Consider the following 19,645-nt stretch of genomic DNA (forward strand, 5'->3'; position numbering starts at 1 on the left):
ATCGGATCAGCTTTTTATTTGATTCTTAGGAAAGGGGGAGTTTTTGGGAAAGAGGGAAAGGAATGCTACTAATAGGAATATGATTAATTGGAAGACTTAAAACTGCATGATAGAAAACATTTCTTGATTGATATATTTGACAAATAAAATAGATATAAAGCCGCTTCAGCTGGAGACAACATGGCATACATGAGTAAAGAATTATGAACTGTCAAGGGTTAATATGTTTTGTTTTCCCCTGGCCGACCTTCCTAGTGTCTCCAAATAAAGTGTTCTCCTGGTAAGGCCTATACCAATAATGCCTTGTTTCCCCCATTGGTTAGGCCTATACCAGTGTGTCCAAGGCTTCTCTGGGCATCGCAGACCACCGTGAGCTGGGCAAGATGATGAATACCATTATATTCCACACCAAGATGGTGGATTCCCTGGTGGAGATGCTGGTGGAGACATCTGACCTCTCCATATTCTGGTAAATAAACGAGCCAGAACAGCCCAGAGGGCAGGAGAATATATATATCTCATGTTTCCGTAGCTTGAGGCAGCTTGATGTACAAGTACACCCCCTGGACAAGACGCTAGTTTTCCACATGGCCTATTCTGGTAGGGGTCTACATTTACCTCCATGTTCAGTTACACAGACGTTTAAAACATAGTAAAAGGTAATAGGTTATATAGCCTCTCCATCATCTGGTAGGGCCTCTACATTTGGGACTCCAATTCAGAAAAACATGAAGTCCCATTGCTGGGTAGTTTAATTGAAGCAGTAAAATACTAAGAAAAACACGTCAAATGTACATACAAAAGTAAAAACGGGAACACAGGAAAACGCATAACATCAATAAAAATATATTGGATCAAAGATGCACTGTGCAAGTGGCAGGTTTATCTCTGGAGGCTACATTTACATCTACTGCCATATTCAGTTAAAGTTAAAGCCATTTACAAGGAAAACATAGTAAAAGGTAATAGGCTATATAGCCATCACTCATCCTCTAAAACCCCATGGTAACTAACTGTCTGTTAGGGGTTTTGTTATGATATTTATCTTTTATGTTCGGTGGAGACAGGACCGGACAGGACAGGAGATGAGAGGGTTGGACAGATGAGGTATTATTGTACCCGAGATGTATGACCAAGTTGCCAGCTCACGCTCTTTCCTCTCTCGCTTCCTCTCTTCCCTATTTCCTCTCTCTCTTCTCATATCTTTCCTCTCTCCCTCTATCTCTTCTCTCTCTCTCCTCTGTTCACTCTTTCCCCTCTCTCTTCTCTCCTCTCTTCTCTCTCTCTCTCTCTCTCTCCCTTTTCACTGTTTTTCATCTCTCTCCTCTCCTCTGATAGCTTTTACAGTCGTGCGTTTGAGAAGATGTTCCAGCAGTGTTTGGAGCTGCCCTCCCAGTCTCGTCACTCCATCTCCTTCCCTCTGCTCTGTACCCACTTCATGAGCTGCACCCATGAGCTCTGTCCTGAGGAGGTGAGTGAAGTGTCCCATTGAGATATGATGTTACGGCCGTATAACGAAACATTTCAGTAAGCATCACTAAGGTCTGGCGGGTCACTCTGGGATCTAGTCATTTAGGAAACACACTTATTTTCAACATAAATAACTCATATATTCAATTGATCAGATCGGCCTTGCAAAATATGTTTTCAAGGTTCTTTCCTAGTTGAATGTCAAAAGGTACTCAAGGGTCTTTCCTACTTAAATAAAGGGTAAATTAATACATAAAATACATCTTTATTAGATATCCCCGTACATGTTTGTGTATAATACTTGCAATGTGAAGATTTAAAATGTTTTGTATGTATACTAATAAGTTTGACTTGATCTCTTTCCAAGAGCTGGAATCTTAGCTAAACGCTTGGTGAAGTAGCAGCCTATTCTATTTGGAGTTTCATCTCTCGCAGTAGTTTTCTAGCTCTTAGGGGGACTGCTAGTCTCAGAGAAGCAGGCCATTTCACAGGATGTCTCACACACTGAATAATGTCAGTGTTGCACCTGGGGATTGGAGGTAGGAGGGAGGGAGGCTGCATGTGAAAGTGTGTCTGTCTCCTTCAGCTCCGTCTTATTGCTGCTAGGGCCCATGGCTGCATCCCAACTGGAACCCTCTTCCCTATACAGTGCACTTCTTTTGACCACAACTTTTGACCAGACCCCTATGGGCTCTGGTCAAAGGTAGTGTACTATATAGGGAATAGGGTGCCATTTGAGACACCTGTGTCTCCTTCCATGCTGTTAGGGCAAGTGACCAGAGCAGCAGGATGGAGCCATACAGAGAATCAGGAAAGTCACAGCAAATTTTCGGGGGTTGTGGAATGTCGCGGAATGAAGCATCCAGCGCTGTGGTCCATGTACCCGTATGTGTACCAAGAAGCAGAGGGCTGAAAAGCATGATTTATTACATCTGTAATTGAACCATACACTGGTGCAGCTACTAGCTACTCCCAGGGGGGAATGTGGAAGCCCTCAGCAGCCCTCAGCACACACAACCTTCACAACAGATTTCTGTTTCCCTCTCTGTTGAAATACGCCAGGCACATTCATTAAGTGTTTGTTCCTACCAAACATGGAGCCCTCTAATATGGCATATTTTTGCTGCTAATTGGTTGAAAAACGGTACTGAAATAGGTGGCACAATGGGCGTTCTCATGTGGCCAAGCAGAGTGGTTGAAGGAGAGCCTTCTGCTTAAGAGCTGTCTGAGTGCACTTAGAGAAATAAAATAGATTTATTGAGACATAGAAGGCTTGGATTTCACTTATTCAAACACAAAACTCCCTCTCTCAGCATGTCTTCAAAATGTTCCTCTTCCTATGTCCACTACTCACAGCTTTGGACAGCTGCAAAAGTTATTTATGTTGGAAAAGCTCTAAATGTTTCCAAGAATATTTCCATCTTGCACAGAAAACTTTTTACAGCAGTTTATAGTAACAGTAAAAGGGCTACGTCCCAAATAGTACCATATTCCCTATATAGTGCACTACGTTTCACCAGATCCCTATGGGCCCTGGTCAAACATAGTGCACTATAAGGGAATAGGGTGCCATCTGGAACAAACAAGATCACGGAACTTCAGCGAAAAGTCAGTCTTAGCATCTCTTCTTTTTTTGCAGCTTAAAGGGTGTGTGCACACTGCTTGACCAGAGTTGTGTGTGGGAACTGTGTGTGACCGGTTTTAGTGTCGCAGTGTATACTGTTTGGTCAGTGTGGACTGTTTAGTGTTGACTACCTATGAATGACAGGTTCACTCAGACGATCTCTACCTACCTAGAGACTTTTTACTATTCACAAACAGCTGGTCCTAGATCTGTTTGGCAATGACAACTACTGAAGGAATTAGATCTGGAACCAGGCTAACAAACAGACATTCACCAAACCATCCACTGCGCAACCACCAGCCAATATCCTATATACACTACATGACCAAATGTATGTGGACATCTGCTCGTCGAACATCTCATTCCAAAATCATGGGCATTAATATGGAGTTGGTCCCACCTTTGCTGCTATAACAGCCTCCACTCTTCTTGGAACATTGCTGCGGGGACTTCCATTCAGCCACAAGAGCATTAGTGAGGTCGGGCACTGATGGTGGGCGATTAAGCCTGGCTCGCAGTTGGTGTTCCAATTCATCCCAAAGGTGTTCGATGGGGTTGAGGTCAGGGCTCTGTGCAGGCCAGTCAAGTTCTTCCACACCGATCTCGACAAACCATTTCTGTATGGACCTCGCTTTGTGCACGGGGGCATTGTCATGCTGAAACAGGAAAGGGCCTTCCCCAAACTGTTTCCACAAAGTTGGAAGCACAGAATCGTCTAGAATGTCATTGTATGCTGTAGCGTTAAGATTTCCCTTCACTGGAACTAAGGGACCTAACCTAAACCATGAAAAACAGCCTCAGACCATTATTCCTCCTCCACCAAACTTTACAGTTGGCACTATGCATTCAGGCAGGTAGCGTCCTCCTGGCATCCACCAAACCCAGATTTGTCCATCGGACTGCCAGATGGTGAAGCGTGATTCCTCTCCAGAGAACACGTTTCCACTGCTCCAGAGTCCAATGGTGGCGAGCTTTACACCACTCCAGCCGACGCTTAGCATTGCGCATGGTGATCTTAGGCTTGTGTGTGGCTGCTTGGCCATGCAACCCATTTCATGAAGCTCCCGATGAACAGTTATTGTGCTGACGTTGCTTCCAGAGGCAGTTTGGAACTCGGAAGTGAGTGTTGCGACCGAGGACAGACGATTTTTACGCGCTATGTGCTTCAGCACTCGGCGGTCCCGTTCTGTGAGCTTGTGTGGCCTACCACTTCGCAGCTGAGCCGTTGTTGCTCCTAGACGTTTCCACTTCACATTAACAGCACTTACAGTTGACCAGGGCAGCTTGTTGGAAAGGTGGCATCCTATGACGGTGCAACATTGAAAGTCACTGAGCTCTTCAGTTCAGTTCAGCTCTTCTACTGCCAATATTTGTTTATGGAGATTGCATGGCTGTGTGCTTGATTTTGTACACCTGTCAGAAAGGGGTGTGGCTGAAATAGCCGAATACACCAATTTGAAGGGGTGTCCACATACTTTTGTATATATAGTGTAGCTTTTCCCAAGATAACAACATTTTCTTCCCTTCCTACAGAGGCACCACATAGGCGACCGAAGCCTGTCCCTGTGCAACATGTTTCTGGATGAAATGGCTAAACAGGCCCGCAACCTCATCACAGACATCTGCACCGAGCAATGCACGCTCAGCGACCAGGTGAGGTTCTGTTGTCATGGTGATTCATCACAATCCATGCTAGGTAGTGCTGAGCGATTTGAGGTCAGTTCGGTTTTGGTTCGATTATTAAAGAATAATCACGATTTTTGATTTCGTAAAACAATTTTTTAAACATTTAATGCACTACAGTATGTATTATTTGGGTTGAATGCTGTAATAACACAGAATACAACAATTAATAAAAGTCCCATGATGGTAGTGACTGTCCATTACTGCTTATCACTTAAAACCCATCATTTATTCACATTACTTGGCTTTAATAAAATATTTCAGTTGTTGTGTATATTACATTTGTTGACATTATTATTTCATTCCAAGTCATCATCTCATCTCTATAGAGCTGCTCCCTAGCTGTGATAAAATCAACATTTTAGTAGTTCTTCAAAGTGAAATAAGGCATACATTTATGACTGCTGAATACCAACTGTCTATCAATCACTTAGATCATGTATTTTCAGGTAGAGATACCTTGTGAAGCAACTGCTCTCTATGTAGTGCATTCTTCTGGTCTCTTACGTAGCAGGTGTAAAAGAAACACAGACCGGACAGGTAGGCACGCAATTGATTATGGTCATTGTGGCTAATTATCACGTTTTCTGCGCAAAACTATGTAGAACATTGGCCTGTTGGAAACTACAACTCCCTACTACATCGCACCGTTTGGGCATGATCTGATTTATGTCTAGAGAAAATGCAGCGCATTGAGCTCACAGAAAACCCCCGAACTAAATGGAATTCAAATAATTGAACCGATGTTGGTCAATTAGTTGTTTAAAAACCTTTCGGTTAATCGCTCAGCACTAATGCTAAGCAACCAGGTGAGTGCATGTTGTCATGCTGATGAATGAATCAGGGGTCTGGGTCTGCTCTCATAACCACTTGTGTCATTCCTAGCCATCTAATGTATTATCATTTCTGAGGAAGGGCCGTTTCCCAAACACAGATTAAGCCTAGTCATTTAGGTTTACAGTGAGTGCATAACTTGTTATTAGTATTAGTATGTTGGAACTGAACCTATTCACTAGCCATTTAAGTTTTTCAACTGTAGGTCTTAAGTCAGATACTTTTCATAATTCTATTTGGACCATGTACAGTACAGGGAAATAGAACACCATATAGCCTAAATTGTGCATGTTCCAACTAAGTGCTTTCAAAATATAATTTGTCACTTCATTCCTTATTGGTCTGTGGGTGTTAAAGGGGTTTTCCTGTTGCTCCTGTTGCAGCTGCTGCCAAAACATTGTGCCAAAACCATCAGTCAGGCGGTGAACAAGAAGTCAAAGAAGCAGATGGGGAAGAAAGGAGAGCCTGAGAGAGAGAAGCCTGGAGTAGAGAGCATGAGGAAGAACAGGCTGCTGGTCAGCAAGTAAGTAGTGTACACTCTGTAAGGTCCCTCAGTTGGGGGTTGGGACTCTTTTCCAATGTGTCTTTGCTCGATTCGTCCTCTCTCCTCTTTCTCAAAACAAATTGGAGAACGTCCACGGGGAGGGAACCTTGGATATTCTCCTCCAATTCCGAGGAATCAAGGAAAGACAAATTGGGAAAGAGGCCTGAAACACAGAGACCTGTCCCCCTCCACCCCAACTTCTGCACTCCATGACCTCCTCTCCACTTTCAGATGTTTTCAACAGTGCACTATTAATCAATGGTTTTGCAAGTCATGGTCTACATGCTTCTGAAATTGCATCCTATTCCCTACATAGTGCACTACTATGGGCCCTGGTCAAAAGTAGTGCACTATATAGGGAATAGGGTGCCATTTGGGACGCGGCCATGGTTATGCAACTTTATTTCCCACTGTGTTTGAATAATACCATACTAAGATATATTTCCACCGCTTGCCCTCCCTGCTCTGTGTATTCCACTCTAATTTGGTCCTAACTACTACGCTACTCCTAATTCTCCACTCTAATCCCAATTCTCAGTTTCCAGTAAGATACATAGAAACAGACCACCACCAGGGATAATATAATAATATAGATTCAGGTCTGAGCCAAAAACAACATTAGCTGTGGTTCTGGAGGAACTTAATCCATCTGCTCTGTCACAGACTTCCCCTTAAATCTGAACAAAATGAGGTTTTAATGCCTAACTGATGTGTGTGTGTTCTTAGCCTGGATAAGCTTCACACGGCGTTGTCCGAGCTGTGTTTCTCCATCAACTACGTACCCAACATGGTGATATGGGAACATACCTTCACTCCAAGGGAGTACCTCACCTCACACCTGGAGATACGCTTCACCAAGTGAGTACACACACGTGCTTACACACACACACACACACGGACACACACAGACACACACATACACACGGACACGAACACACACACACACACTCAGGGTATCCACTCTTTTATTACAGTACCAGTCCTCACAGGAGGCTATGGGTGAATTCCTGCAGATAGTCTGACTATGCTCTCTCTCTGTTTCCACTGTGTTGTAACGTTGGCTGGTCAGTTATGAAACCTGCCTCTCCTCCCCAGAACACCAATCCATTGAATATCTCACGCAGAAAGGCTTTGAGGCTTAGCTTATTGTTATAAATCAAGGAACATTGTCATCCATTTGGGACCAACACTTTACATGTTGCATTTATATTTTTGTTCAGTGTATAACAGAATCCATGATCATTACACAGGTGCACCTTATGCTGTGGACAATAAAAGGCCACTCTAAAATGTGCAGTTTTGTCACACAATACAATGACACAGATGTCTGAGGGAGCGTGCAAATGCCATGCTTGAATGCACAGAGATACCGTGATGAGATCCTGAGGCCCATTGTTGTGCCATTCAGCCACCATCACCTCATGTTTCAGCATGATAATGCACGGCCCAGTGTCACAAGGATCTGTACACAATTCCTGGAAGCTGAAAATGTCCCAGTTCTTCCATGGCCTTCATACTCACCAGACACTAGATACTGACTTGTTTTCTGATCTACGCCCCTACCTTTTTTTAAAGGTATCTGTGACCAACAGATGCATATCTGTATTCCCAGTCATGTGAAATCCATAGATTAGGCCTCATTTATTTATTTCAATTGACTGATTTCCTTATATGAACTGTAACTTTGTAAAATCTTTGAAATTGTTGCCTGTTGCGTTTTTATAATTTTGCTCAGTATAATTACAATCCCCAGATTAACAAAAAAAACTCTCAGGGGTTTATGATTTTATCTGTGTGATTTATTGGTCCAACAGACAAATATTTTTGGGGGTCAGAGTGATTTTTGACACGTGTCCAGAATTGGAAATAAACATTGTGCTGGAGAGAGTAACAGGTATTTTCCGCTGTGGGAGTTAGGGTTGTGACGTAGGTGCTTTGGCTGGCCCCTCTGTGTGTGTGTGTGTGTGTGTGTGTGTGTGTGTGTGTGTGTTTGTCTGTGTGTGTGTGTGTGTGTGTTTGTCTGTGTGTGTGTGTGTGTGTGTCTGTGTGTGTGCGCGCATCCTGTGTGTGACGTGGGTGCGTTGGCTGGCCCCTCTGTGTGTGTGTGTGTGTGTGTGTGTGTGTGTGTGTGTGTGTGTGTGTGTGTGTGTGTGTGTGTGTGTGTGTGTGTGTGTGTGTGTGTGTGTGTGTGTGTGTGTGTGTGTGTGTGTGTGTGTGTGTGTGTATGTGTGTGTGTTTGTCTGTGTGTGTGTGTGTGTGTGTCTGTGTGTGTGCGCGCATCCTGTGTGTGACGTGGGTGCGTTGGCTGACCCCTCTCCCCCGGGCCATGAACTTCTCCACTGGCCGTGCTTCCCAGAGATGAGAGGGCCTATTACCATGCACACACAAAGGCACGCTCACACACACTTACACACACACACACACACACACACACACACACACACACAAAGGCGCTCCCACACTCAAAGGGCCTATTACCTTGCACACACACCCTATTACGGCCACTTACCACTACGCCCTGCTCCGCTCCTTAAGGTTAGCGCAGGATAAAAGTTTTACTGCCCTTCTGTTCCCAGTTCCCAGCACAATTCAGACAGACGAGAAAAGTTGCTAGTTATTTACTAAATGTTCCTAATGCTCGGTCAGGGTGTGAAAAGCGTTTTATTACTTGTTGCGCCATAGTTTTTAAACCCTGCCGCGTTTGATCCGATCTGCCCGCTCCACTCCTTGCAGCTGCACAACCAAGTTATCTACGTAGAAATATGGAAAGGTTAGGGATTAGGGAAAACAATACAGCCATTGTTGAACGTTGTTGAAGACTCGTCCAAACTCCCTGGAGTCCATGGAACTAACAGGCACCATTTGCTGATGTAAAAAGGACTTTATAAATACATTTGATTGACTGATTGATCCCTATATGCTTAACCTTAACCGTTGGATCTGCCGGTCAAATATTTACTTCCAGGACAATATGAACTCCCTCTCAGCCTCTGTCAGTGAATTACAAAGAATTGGTCATCATGCCCTAGATCAGTGGTCACCAACCGGTCGATCGACTGGTCGATCTCCAAGGCATTCCTAGTCGATCACCAAACATCTCTGTAAAAAACACCAAGATAAGCGTCTTGCACTGTTGGCGGTAGGTGCACCTGATTCAGCTGCCTTGCGTGCCGGGTAGGCGACGTGTTCCCATTTTGAACCATTTCATATGTCTCAAGGTACAAACTGCCTTCCCGGCGGGCCCCGGAGGAGCAAATCAAGTGCACTATAGGCCTACCACTGGCCAATCGGATGGCTCAGATTACCGTGTCTGCAGTAACGTAGCAGGCATAAAAGAAAGCAACAGCAAAGTTAATACTGTGAGATTTTAAAACTTTTAAAACCATGACCAGAGAGAGACTGTCACCGAATACTGCAAAGAGCTTCTGTTTTTATGAGTGAGTTCATGTTTAAGTTTTTAGTCAGCACTGTCAACACTTTCTATTTAACATAAAATGCCTGTTCTTCCTACTTCCACTCGCGCTACAACCAGCACTGCAGCTGCAATGAATGAGTAGGAAAGTGTATCGGTAGGCTTGCGTTGTTGTTATTATTAGCGGCTTGGGCAATTGTTATATCTAGGAATATTTAACTTTCTGGTCATAGGAGTAACAACATTAATTTGTGCATGAGGCGACTCGAGTTTCCCCATCAGCTGGAAGACGGTGTCCCTTTTTGGTCAGTGGCCCTTTTTGCTCAGTGTCAGTGGAGGAAAGGGAGAGCAGAGGGACGTTGAGAGGCGGACCCTAGTCTGCTGCTCTCGCCCTCCGCTGAGACTAACCATCAGATGCAGGCTCTAAAAAAAAGCTAATTATTTAAATGTATGCTCACTCAGCTGTGCCTCACAAGTAATACATCAACTGATCTATTACCAGCCTACCTCAAATGTTGAAATATATATATATATATATTTTTTTAATGGCAGGGCAATTCAAGCAAAGCCAATATGCGTTGATAAGGTTTTGGGCCTATAGCTTGCTGCACAAACCTCATTACTACAGTACTGTTTTTAATAGGTTAATGTTGCTGCATAGGCTTAGATCCCTGCTTGCATTTTGACTCAGAAAGTGATCTCGACTCAAAAAAGGTTGGTGACCACTGCCCTAGATTGATTGACTGATGGATCCTGTTTTGTTCCTTCTCTAGGTCTATCGTGGGAATGACCATGTATAACCAGGCCACCCAGGAGATAGCCAAGCCGTCTGAGCTGCTGACCAGTGTCAGGGCCTACATGACTGTGCTCCAGAGCATAGAGAACTATGTTCAGATAGATATCACCAGGGTGTTCAACAACGTGCTGCTGCAGCAGACACAACATCTGGACAGTCACGGAGAACCAACCATCACCAGCCTCTACACCAACTGGTGAGTCCTAACCCCTTAACTTCTTAACCCTAACCTCCTAACCCCTTAACCTTAACCTCCTTACTCCTTAACCCTAACCTCCTAACCCCTTAACCTTAACCTCCTAACCCCTTAACCCTAACCTCCTAACTCCTTAACCCTAACCTCCTAACCCATTAACCCTAACCTCCTAACCCATTAACCCTAACCTCCTAACCCATTAACCCTAACCTCCTAACCCATTAACCCTAACCTCCTAACCCCTTAACCCTAACCTCCTAACCCCTTAACCCTAACCTCCTAACCCATTAACCCTAACCTCCTAACCCATTAACCCTAACCTCCTAACCCATTAACCCTAACCTCCTAACCCATTAACCCTAACCTCCTAACCCATTAGCCCTAACCTCCTAACCCATTAACCCTAACCTCCTAACCCATTAACCCTAACCTCCTAACCCATTAACCCAAACCTCCTAACCCATTAACCCTAACCTCCTAACTCCTTAACCCTAACCTCCTAACTCCTTAACCCTAACCTCCTAACTCCTTAATCCTAACCTCCTAACTCCTTAACCCTAACCTCCTAACCCATTAACCACTTAGTCCTAACCTCTTACCCCTAACCCCTTAACCCTAACCCCCTAACCCTAACCCACCATCACTAGCCTCTTCACCAACTGGAATACATTCACAAAACAATAGGAATTTCCACTTTCTGCCTGTCTGGGAATAACAGTTTTGGGCCTTGATTCACACCAACGCATATAAATGTCCTGTGTACTGCGATTGAGTTTGAATGTTGATTTCTGCTTGAGCCGACATCCGCGATGAACGTGGTCTCTGTGAACGTCTGAGAAATTGCCTTTAAAAGTCTATCGCAGTGCGCAGGTTATTAATCTGGGTTGGTTTGAATCCCAGCCTTGATGGGAATCCCATGCCTTCCATTCAATCACATAACCACCAAAAATGACAACCCATACATTCTCTCTGTACTACAGGTATCTGGAGACTTTACTGCGCCAAGTTAGCAACGGACACATAGCTTACTTCCCAGCCATGAAGGCTTTTGTCAACCTGCCTACAGAGAACGAGCTCACCTTCAACGCAGAGGAATACTCTGATATCTCAGGTAAGCTTCATCAGTTATACTATCCTTTTAGACACCAATAGACTCATGGTACTGAGAGTATGAGTCATGATTTACTACCTAGCTTATTTAAACGGTGCTTGTTTATAGCTATAGCAGTGTTGGATGGAACTAAGAATCACTAACAGAACTCTTCCATGATCTTATGTCGAGGGGTTGGGATAAAGCAGGAAAATACATGTATGTTGGACATTTGTGGACATTCATTGGACAATAAAGTAGCCTAAGTAGACAGAAGATTACAGAACTTTTCCATGACCTTGTGTTGGATGGGTTGGATTAAAGCAGACCACCAAATGTCCATTGGACATTTACATTTACATTTGAGTCATTTAGCAGACGCTCTTATCCAGAGCGACTTACAGTTAGTGAGTGCATACATTTTCATACTGGCCCCCCGTGGGAAACGAACCCACAACCCTGGCGTTGCAAGCGCCATGCTCTACCAACTGAGCTACAGGGGACATTTTGGACATTTTATTCCTATATTCTTCTCTTCTCAGAGATGCGGTCCCTGTCGGAGCTGCTGGGACCCTACGGGATGAAGTTCCTCAGTGAGAGCCTCATGTGGCACATCTCCTCCCAGGTGGCCGAGCTCAAGGTGAGGAGTCACGGGGTCAAGGAGATCAGGGATTAAAGGTCGAATTCCAGAGGTTACCCCAGGGCAGGCTGGGTCATGTTCATTGGAGGAAAATGTCTTATTGCACAAGTCCAGAAAGTCTGTCCCCTGTTTCGGACCGGTTTGTTCCGTTTGGTGCCTAATGAACACAACCCTAGTTTTTCTCTTCTATAATTCTTAGTGTGTGTCCGAAATGCGACCCTATCCCCTATATAGTGCACATATTTGACCTGGGTCCTGTGGCGGTCTCCTATGGGATCTGGTCAAAAGTAGTGCACTATATAGGGAATAGGGTGCCATTTCAGATGAAGCCTTGGCAGTATGAGTTATTAGAGGCTCTTTAAGAAGCTGAGTTTTCCCCTGGAAACAGAGCCAGACCCACAGCAGAGCAGTTCTGTTGTTTCTTCATTACTCCTTAATGAGTTATTTCCCAGAACAGAGGCAGTGTGGGTTACTGGTAACCTCTAACTGCTGACTGACACTTGATCAGTTTCCCTACCCTCACTACATTTTTGGTAACTAATAAAGAGGGCCAGGGAATTCTGTGCGATCAGCTAAATCTTTTTAATTAGATCTAATAAGACTGGGACAAAATTGGTTTAGTGTTAGTGGTAAGTGTTACGAAAGCAGCTAGCCAGACTGATAAATCTAAATTAGCACCAAAATCAGTCCTAATAGATGTACATGCGTAGGCCTCTGCGTTCCATAACATATTTATTGGTTAGCGTTGCACTTTAGAGCGGCATAATCTCTTTGATTAGATCTGATCTAACTGGGATGAAAAGGTACTATGGTTAGCACCAACATCAGTCATTTTTAGTCCAAAATCAGGTATTTTTTAGTGTTGCACTTCAGAGCTGCAAAACTGTTTTGAAAGAGTTCTCGGTGGAATGTAATTTACCTAAAGAATGATGATCAATGTTTCTTATTTTATTGCAGCAGGCTGACAAGATTATTCATGTTTTTTCAAACGGTTCTTTAGATTATAATATAATTGGTCTTTTACTCCCTAGAGCACACATTAGTGTGTGAAAGTAGCTCTGGCACATATTTATGATTCTCTGGCATGCAAACCTTCCCTTCACTTCTGAAAGACATTTGTGAAAAGAAAATAAGTTTGGTATCTGATTCACAATCAGACGTAGGAATGAAGCATTGGTTTTATTCAGCCTGTACAAACCAAGCCGTGTGCATCAAATGACTTAACACAAAACACGTTTTTGGCAAACGCTCTCAAAGCAAACTGAACAAGTGGAAGGCTTGCAAGCCATTGCGAGCAGCACACATGACTGTCAGATATTTTGTTTTTTTTTAACAACCCTTTGGCTCTTTTCGCCAAGACACCCATCACAAAAAATTACACGCTTCTAATTGTTTTTGGCTGCATCCCAAATGGCACCCTATTCCTTACATAGTGCACTACTTTTGACCAGAGCCCATCGTGCACTTCTTTTGACCAGAGCCAAAAGTAGTGCAGAATATAGGGAAAAGGGTGCCATTTGGGACGAACATTTGTAAGACCCCCCGCATAGTGCAGCATCTGGTGATGGTAAGGGCCTTTTCCTGTTGTGCGAACGAAGGGGAAAGTCTTTGGAATTAGGATCCCTAGTTGATTCCCCAAATAATCCCCTCACCACTTAGGAGGCCTCTCTCTCTCTTCTCCTCCTCCTCTCCTCAGAAACTGGTGGTGGACAACGTTGAGATTCTGACCCAGATGAGGACCAGCTTTGACAAGCCTGAACATATGGCTTCTCTGTTCAAGAAGCTCTCATGTGGGTACTCTGTATTTATATTGGCCTGGTCAGAGTCTTGCTGGCCCAGACAGACACCAGGCTCAGTGCTGCCAAGGGCTACATATACATTTTCCCATAGTACTGTTCTGCCTACATGGCTTTGGTTATGGCTGCTGAAGGGCAAAAGTGACATAACAAAACACCTTAGTCTCATTTGCATACCTGTAAAATTACTAGAGACATGTCAGTTGTCTGTGAGACTTGCATGTTCTTTGTCTTGGTGTTACAGCAGTCGACAGTGTTCTGAAAAGGATGACCATCATTGGAGTCATCCTCTCATTCCGATCCCTGGCTCAGGAGGCACTCCGAGATGTATGTCGGCCCTTTAACTTTCCACCACTTGAATGGCATCATATATTGACACAATACAGTACACAATTATTTTGATCTGTCTCAAGCTGGTTTTGTCACATTTCACCCTGTGCCAAAGTTAGTTTAATCTAATATTTCTGGCTTTGTATTGAAATAAAGCATGATCCTCTTCTTGTCACCAGGTGTTGTCCTGCCACATCCCATTCCTGGTGAGCTCAGTGGAGGACTTCAAGGATCACATTCCCAGAGAGACCGACATGAAGGTGAGACACAGTAGGACCTTTAAATTATGCTTAATGAGGTCAGGGTTGTGGGTTCAGATCCGACATGGATCGCATAAGAATACTAAGTCCCACAAGGCTCACATACACATACATTGTACTGTAAATTGCTAAGTGGCATAGCTATATAATTATTAATATTATATATGAATGGCTATTGTGTTTGAAGCAGACTAATTCTCTGATGTCCTTTATGTCTCTGTTGATCATCAGGTGGCCATGAACGTGTATGAGCTGTCGTCTGCAGCAGGTCTGCCCTGTGAGATAGATCCTGCCTTAGTGGTGGCCCTCTCCTCTCAGAAGTCAGGTGAGATAGGATGCACCATACACTGCTGCATCACAATTGTTACATGGAAGCCCATTCTTCTGTACGCACCATTGTTGAGGACTTCGATGAAATGATTGTTGAATAATTATCCAGAGCAAATGTTATAATGAATGATTAACTGTAACAAGAAAACATTTGTCAAATAGTTTACTGCACATCTTGGATTTAGTAAATCGTCCATTTACAACATCAATTTGGAATTAACGGATATGTGTCCAGTTACAGGATCTGAGGCGTTTGACGCTACTTCCTACTTCACAGTAAGGCCAGTTAAAAAAAAAACTTGAACATGTGAACTTTCATGTGCCTTAATTACACACTTGTACGAGATCCGTAAATATGAATAAACATGTTAAATTATGAGCCTAGTTTATCCAAGGAGAACAGAGTGCCTTCAGAAGGTATTCATACCCCTTGACTTATTCCACATTTTGTTGTCTTACAGCCTGAATTACAAATGGATAACTATATTTTTTTTATCTCACCCATCTGCACACAATACCCCATAATGACAAAGTGAAAACATGTTTTTAGAAATGTTTGCAAATGTATTGAAAATTAAATACAAAAATATTATATTTACGTAAGTATTCACACCCCTGAGTCAATACATGTCAGAATCACTTTTGGCAGCAATTACAGCTGTGACTCTTTCTGGGTAAGTCTCTAAGAGCTTTTCACACCTGGATTGTACGATATTTGCACATTATTCTTTAAACAATTCTTCAAGCTCTGTGAAGTTGGTTGTTGATCTAGACAGCCATTTTCAAATAGAGAGCCATTTTCAAATCTTCATAGATTTTCAAGCCGATTTCAGTCAAAACTGTAACAGGGCCACTCAGGCCACTCTATTCCTTTTATTTTTATCCTAAAAAAAACTCCCTAGTCCTTGCCGATGACAACATACCCATAACAGTCATGATTGGCTGAGATAATGGAGTGGTTGGACATGCCGAGAGATGAGTTCTGATTGGTCTGTCATGTCACAGGCTTCTGTCTATAACAGAATGGGGGATCCCTGGTTAGTATATAGATCATCTTTGCTACCACAGATTTTTGGAAAGATATAGCTATGGAAAACTGCAAAAGTGTTGCTACAGCTACCTGAATTTAGCTGGGTTTAAGTAGAGAGACTTTCTGGAGGAAAATGCCATGCTGACTCACACATGTGTGGGTGGGGTGGGGCTAAGGGTTAAGAGGGTGTGAACAGTGCTGAATGGACGTAAACAAAGAAGAGCTCTCTAGGAAGTGTGAAAATCTCATCAAAATCTTTCAATGGGCATTTTCTCCTAAATGGAATAACATGTTTATCAACTTGTCCCATGTTTCCTCCAACTACAGTGTATGATATACCAGTTTGAAGCTCCGAGTCTGTACTTTTATAAAATGTAAAAATAAGCAAATCACTTACATTTGACTTAAGCCGCAATTGAGAAATCTGGACACATACACTATATATACAAAAGTATGTGGACACCCTTTCAAATTAGTGGATTTGCTCATTTCAGCCACACCCGTTGTTGGCAGGCGTATAAAATCGAGCACACAGCCATGCAATCTCCATAGACAAACATTGGTAGTAGAATGGCCTTACTGAAGTGCTCAGTGACTTTCAACGTGGCACCGTCTTAGGATGCCACATTTACATTTACATAATTTAGCAGACACTCTTATCCAGAGCGACTTACAGTTAGTGAGTGCAAACATTATATTTTTGTATTTTTTCATACTGGCCCCCCGTGGGAATCAAACCCACAACCCTGGCGTTGCAAACGCCATGCTCTACCAACATCCCTTCCGGCCATTCCCTCCCCTACCCTGGACGATGCTGGGCCAATTGTGCGCCGCCCCATGGGTCTCCCGGTCGCGGCCAGCTACGACAGAGCCTGGATTCGAACCAGGATCTCTAGTGGCACAGCTAGCACTGCGATGCAGTGCCTTAGACCACTGCGCCACCTTTCCAACAAGTCAGTTCGTTAACTCTCTGCCCTGCTAGAGCTGACCCAGTCAACTGTAAGTGATGTTATTTTGAAGTGAAAACGTCTAGGAGCAACAATGGCTCAGCCGCGAAGTGGTAGGCCACACAATCTCAGAAAACAGGACCGCCGAGTGCTGAAGGACGTAGCGCGTAAAAATCATCCGTCCTCGGTTGAAACATTCACTACCGAGTTCCAAACTGCCTCTGGAAGCAACGTCAGCACAATAATTGTTTGTCGGGAGCTTCATGAAATGGGTTTCCATGGCCAAGCAGCCGCACACAAGGCTAAAATCACCATGCGCAATGCCAAGCGTCGGCTGGAGTGGTGTAAAGCTTGCCGCCACGCTTTATCATCTGGCAGTCCGACGGAGAAATCTGGGTTTGGCGGATGCCAGGAGAATGCTACCTCCCCCAATGCATAGTGCCAACTGTAAAGTTTGGTGGAGGAGGAATAATGATCTGGGGCTGTTTTTCATTGTTCGGGCTAGGCCCCTTAGTTCCAGTGAAGGGAAATCTTAACGCTACAGCATACAATGACGTTCTAGACGATTCTTCCAACTTTGTGGCAACAGTTTGGGGAAGGCCTTTTCCTGTTTCAGCATGTCAATGCCCCTGTGCACAAAGCGAGGTCCATACAGAAATGTTTTGTTGAGATCGGTGTGGAAGAACTTGACTGGCCTGCACAGAGCCCTGACCTCAACCCCATCTAACACCTTTGGGATGAATTGGAACACCGACTGCGAGCCAGGCCTAATCGCCCAACATCAATGCCCGACCTCACTAATGCTCTTGTGGCTGAATGGAAGCAAGTCCGCACAGCAATGTTCCAACATCTAGTGGAAAGCCTTCCCAGAATAGTGGAGGCTGTTATAGCAGCAAAGGGGGGGACCAACTCCATGATTTTGGAATGAGATGTTTGACGAGCAGGTGTCCGCATACTTTTGGTCATGTAGTGTATGTTAAGTTGTTTAGCTGAAATTATGATGACTATCATATGCCTCATAGCCTGAGTTCCATGTCCAAATGCTGTGGAAAGGATGACTAATTCATTGTTGAAATCTCACAGTTTGAAAAGTAATCTGTTGATAATGGCAGAGGGAGAGAGTTGGACAAGCATTAGAACTACATTCCACTCTGTAGTCATGTATGAAAACTAAAAGTTTTCATAAATTAAAAATAAATTATGTCCTGTCAATTTCATAATCGCAACAGATAGGCCAGGTGTTTGTTTAGTTAACGTTTGGACACCTCAGCAGCCCTGAGGGACGGGTTACTTAACAGGACATGTTGATGCTTATGCACACTGGTATTAGGTTGTCAAGTCATGTAGCCTGCAGCCATATCCACAAAGTCCAGTCCAATTTCTGCACCCAGTTCCCTATATAGCGCGCTACTTTTGACCAGAGCCCTATGGGCCCTGCTGTGCGTCCCAAATGGTACCCTATTTCCAGAGATTACTCTGTGTGTGCGTCCCAAATTGCACCCAACCCATATATAGGGGTCTGGTAAAAAAGTATTGCACTATATAGGGAATAAGGTGCCATTTAGGGCAAAGCCAATGGCTCTCCTCAAGTTCCCAGCCTCTCTCTGTTGCTCTAAGGAAAATACTCAATAACATTGCTTTAACTCAGAGCTACTAAGAGCCCTGGGGGACTTTTGGCCAGTGAAGACATTCTGTTATATACCGCGGCTGTTCTTATACAAACTTCTAATGTTTACTTTCAAAATAGTTATCAACCCTCAACCTCATCTCCTAAAATGCGTCCCAAATGGCACCCTATTCCCTATGTAGTGCACTACTTTTGACCAGGGCCCATAGGGAATAGGGTGCCATTTGGGAGGCACTCCTACCCCTTATTGGGTCCACATAGTTGAATCCTCTCCCAGTCCTGTAAATATAAATGACAGTTAATTACGGAGCCATACTGCAGTTTGTCTTGGCTAGCGGGTATTCGTTTTCGGATAATATCCCAAATGGATCCCCCTGATTCTCTATGTCATTATGCCAAGATAAAGGTGTGTTGTTAAGCTGTGAGGGTGATGGTTTGTTAATAGACATTTCCTTTCTTTGGTAACAGAGAACATCAGTCCGGAGGAAGAGTACAAGATAGCGTGCCTGCTGATGGTCTTTGTGGCAGTCTCTATACCCACCTTGGCAAGCAACGTCATGTCCCAGTATAGCCCTGCTATCCAAGGTACCTGTTCTTAGATAAATTAAGTATATGTTCTATGTACATTTTAAGGACATTTGTTGTTATACTTATTGATATGGTTCCTTCATAATCGTCCTTGTTAACAGTGCTGTAAGATATAGTAGATCGTTTTACCCACAGTGTTTAAAGTATGTAATCTTTTCACAGGTCACTGCAACAACATCCACTGTCTGGCTAAAGCTATAAACCAGATCGCTGCAGCTTTATTCACCATCCACAAAGGCAGCATCGAGGACCGCCTCAAAGAGTTCCTTGCAGTACGTTTTATAGTGATAGTCCATTTGGTTTATACCACACATTTCTCTTCACCCTTTTTTATTATTTATTAGAAGCAGCTCTCTTCCTTCATCTGTTTTATATTTAATTTCTATTTGGGCCCTTGTCAAAAGTAGTGCACTATGTAGGGAATAGGGTGCTATTTGGGACGCATCCA

General features: G+C 43.7%; 1 protein-coding gene across 3 annotated transcripts in view; it reads left to right on the forward strand.

The window, feature by feature from the left end:
• LOC311143906 (nck-associated protein 1) overlaps nucleotides 1-19,645 on the forward strand; it is a 57,979-nt gene that overhangs the window by 35,286 nt on the left and 3,048 nt on the right. For all 3 annotated transcript variants that reach the window (XM_084179779.1, XM_084179780.1, XM_084179778.1), the window contains 14 exons: nucleotides 324-469; nucleotides 1,339-1,471; nucleotides 4,628-4,747; nucleotides 5,995-6,134; nucleotides 6,882-7,013; nucleotides 10,341-10,559; nucleotides 11,540-11,670; nucleotides 12,192-12,289; nucleotides 13,986-14,079; nucleotides 14,330-14,412; nucleotides 14,595-14,675; nucleotides 14,907-15,000; nucleotides 19,078-19,194; nucleotides 19,360-19,469. In XM_084179779.1, the coding sequence (XP_084035905.1) occupies nucleotides 324-469; nucleotides 1,339-1,471; nucleotides 4,628-4,747; nucleotides 5,995-6,134; nucleotides 6,882-7,013; nucleotides 10,341-10,559; nucleotides 11,540-11,670; nucleotides 12,192-12,289; nucleotides 13,986-14,079; nucleotides 14,330-14,412; nucleotides 14,595-14,675; nucleotides 14,907-15,000; nucleotides 19,078-19,194; nucleotides 19,360-19,469 (1,698 nt within the window). The remainder of the gene's footprint in view (nucleotides 1-323; nucleotides 470-1,338; nucleotides 1,472-4,627; nucleotides 4,748-5,994; nucleotides 6,135-6,881; nucleotides 7,014-10,340; nucleotides 10,560-11,539; nucleotides 11,671-12,191; nucleotides 12,290-13,985; nucleotides 14,080-14,329; nucleotides 14,413-14,594; nucleotides 14,676-14,906; nucleotides 15,001-19,077; nucleotides 19,195-19,359; nucleotides 19,470-19,645) is intronic.

Source organism: Coregonus lavaretus (assembly GCF_964263955.1).
Source record: "Coregonus lavaretus genome assembly, chromosome: 16".
NCBI lineage: Eukaryota > Metazoa > Chordata > Actinopteri > Salmoniformes > Salmonidae > Coregonus > Coregonus lavaretus.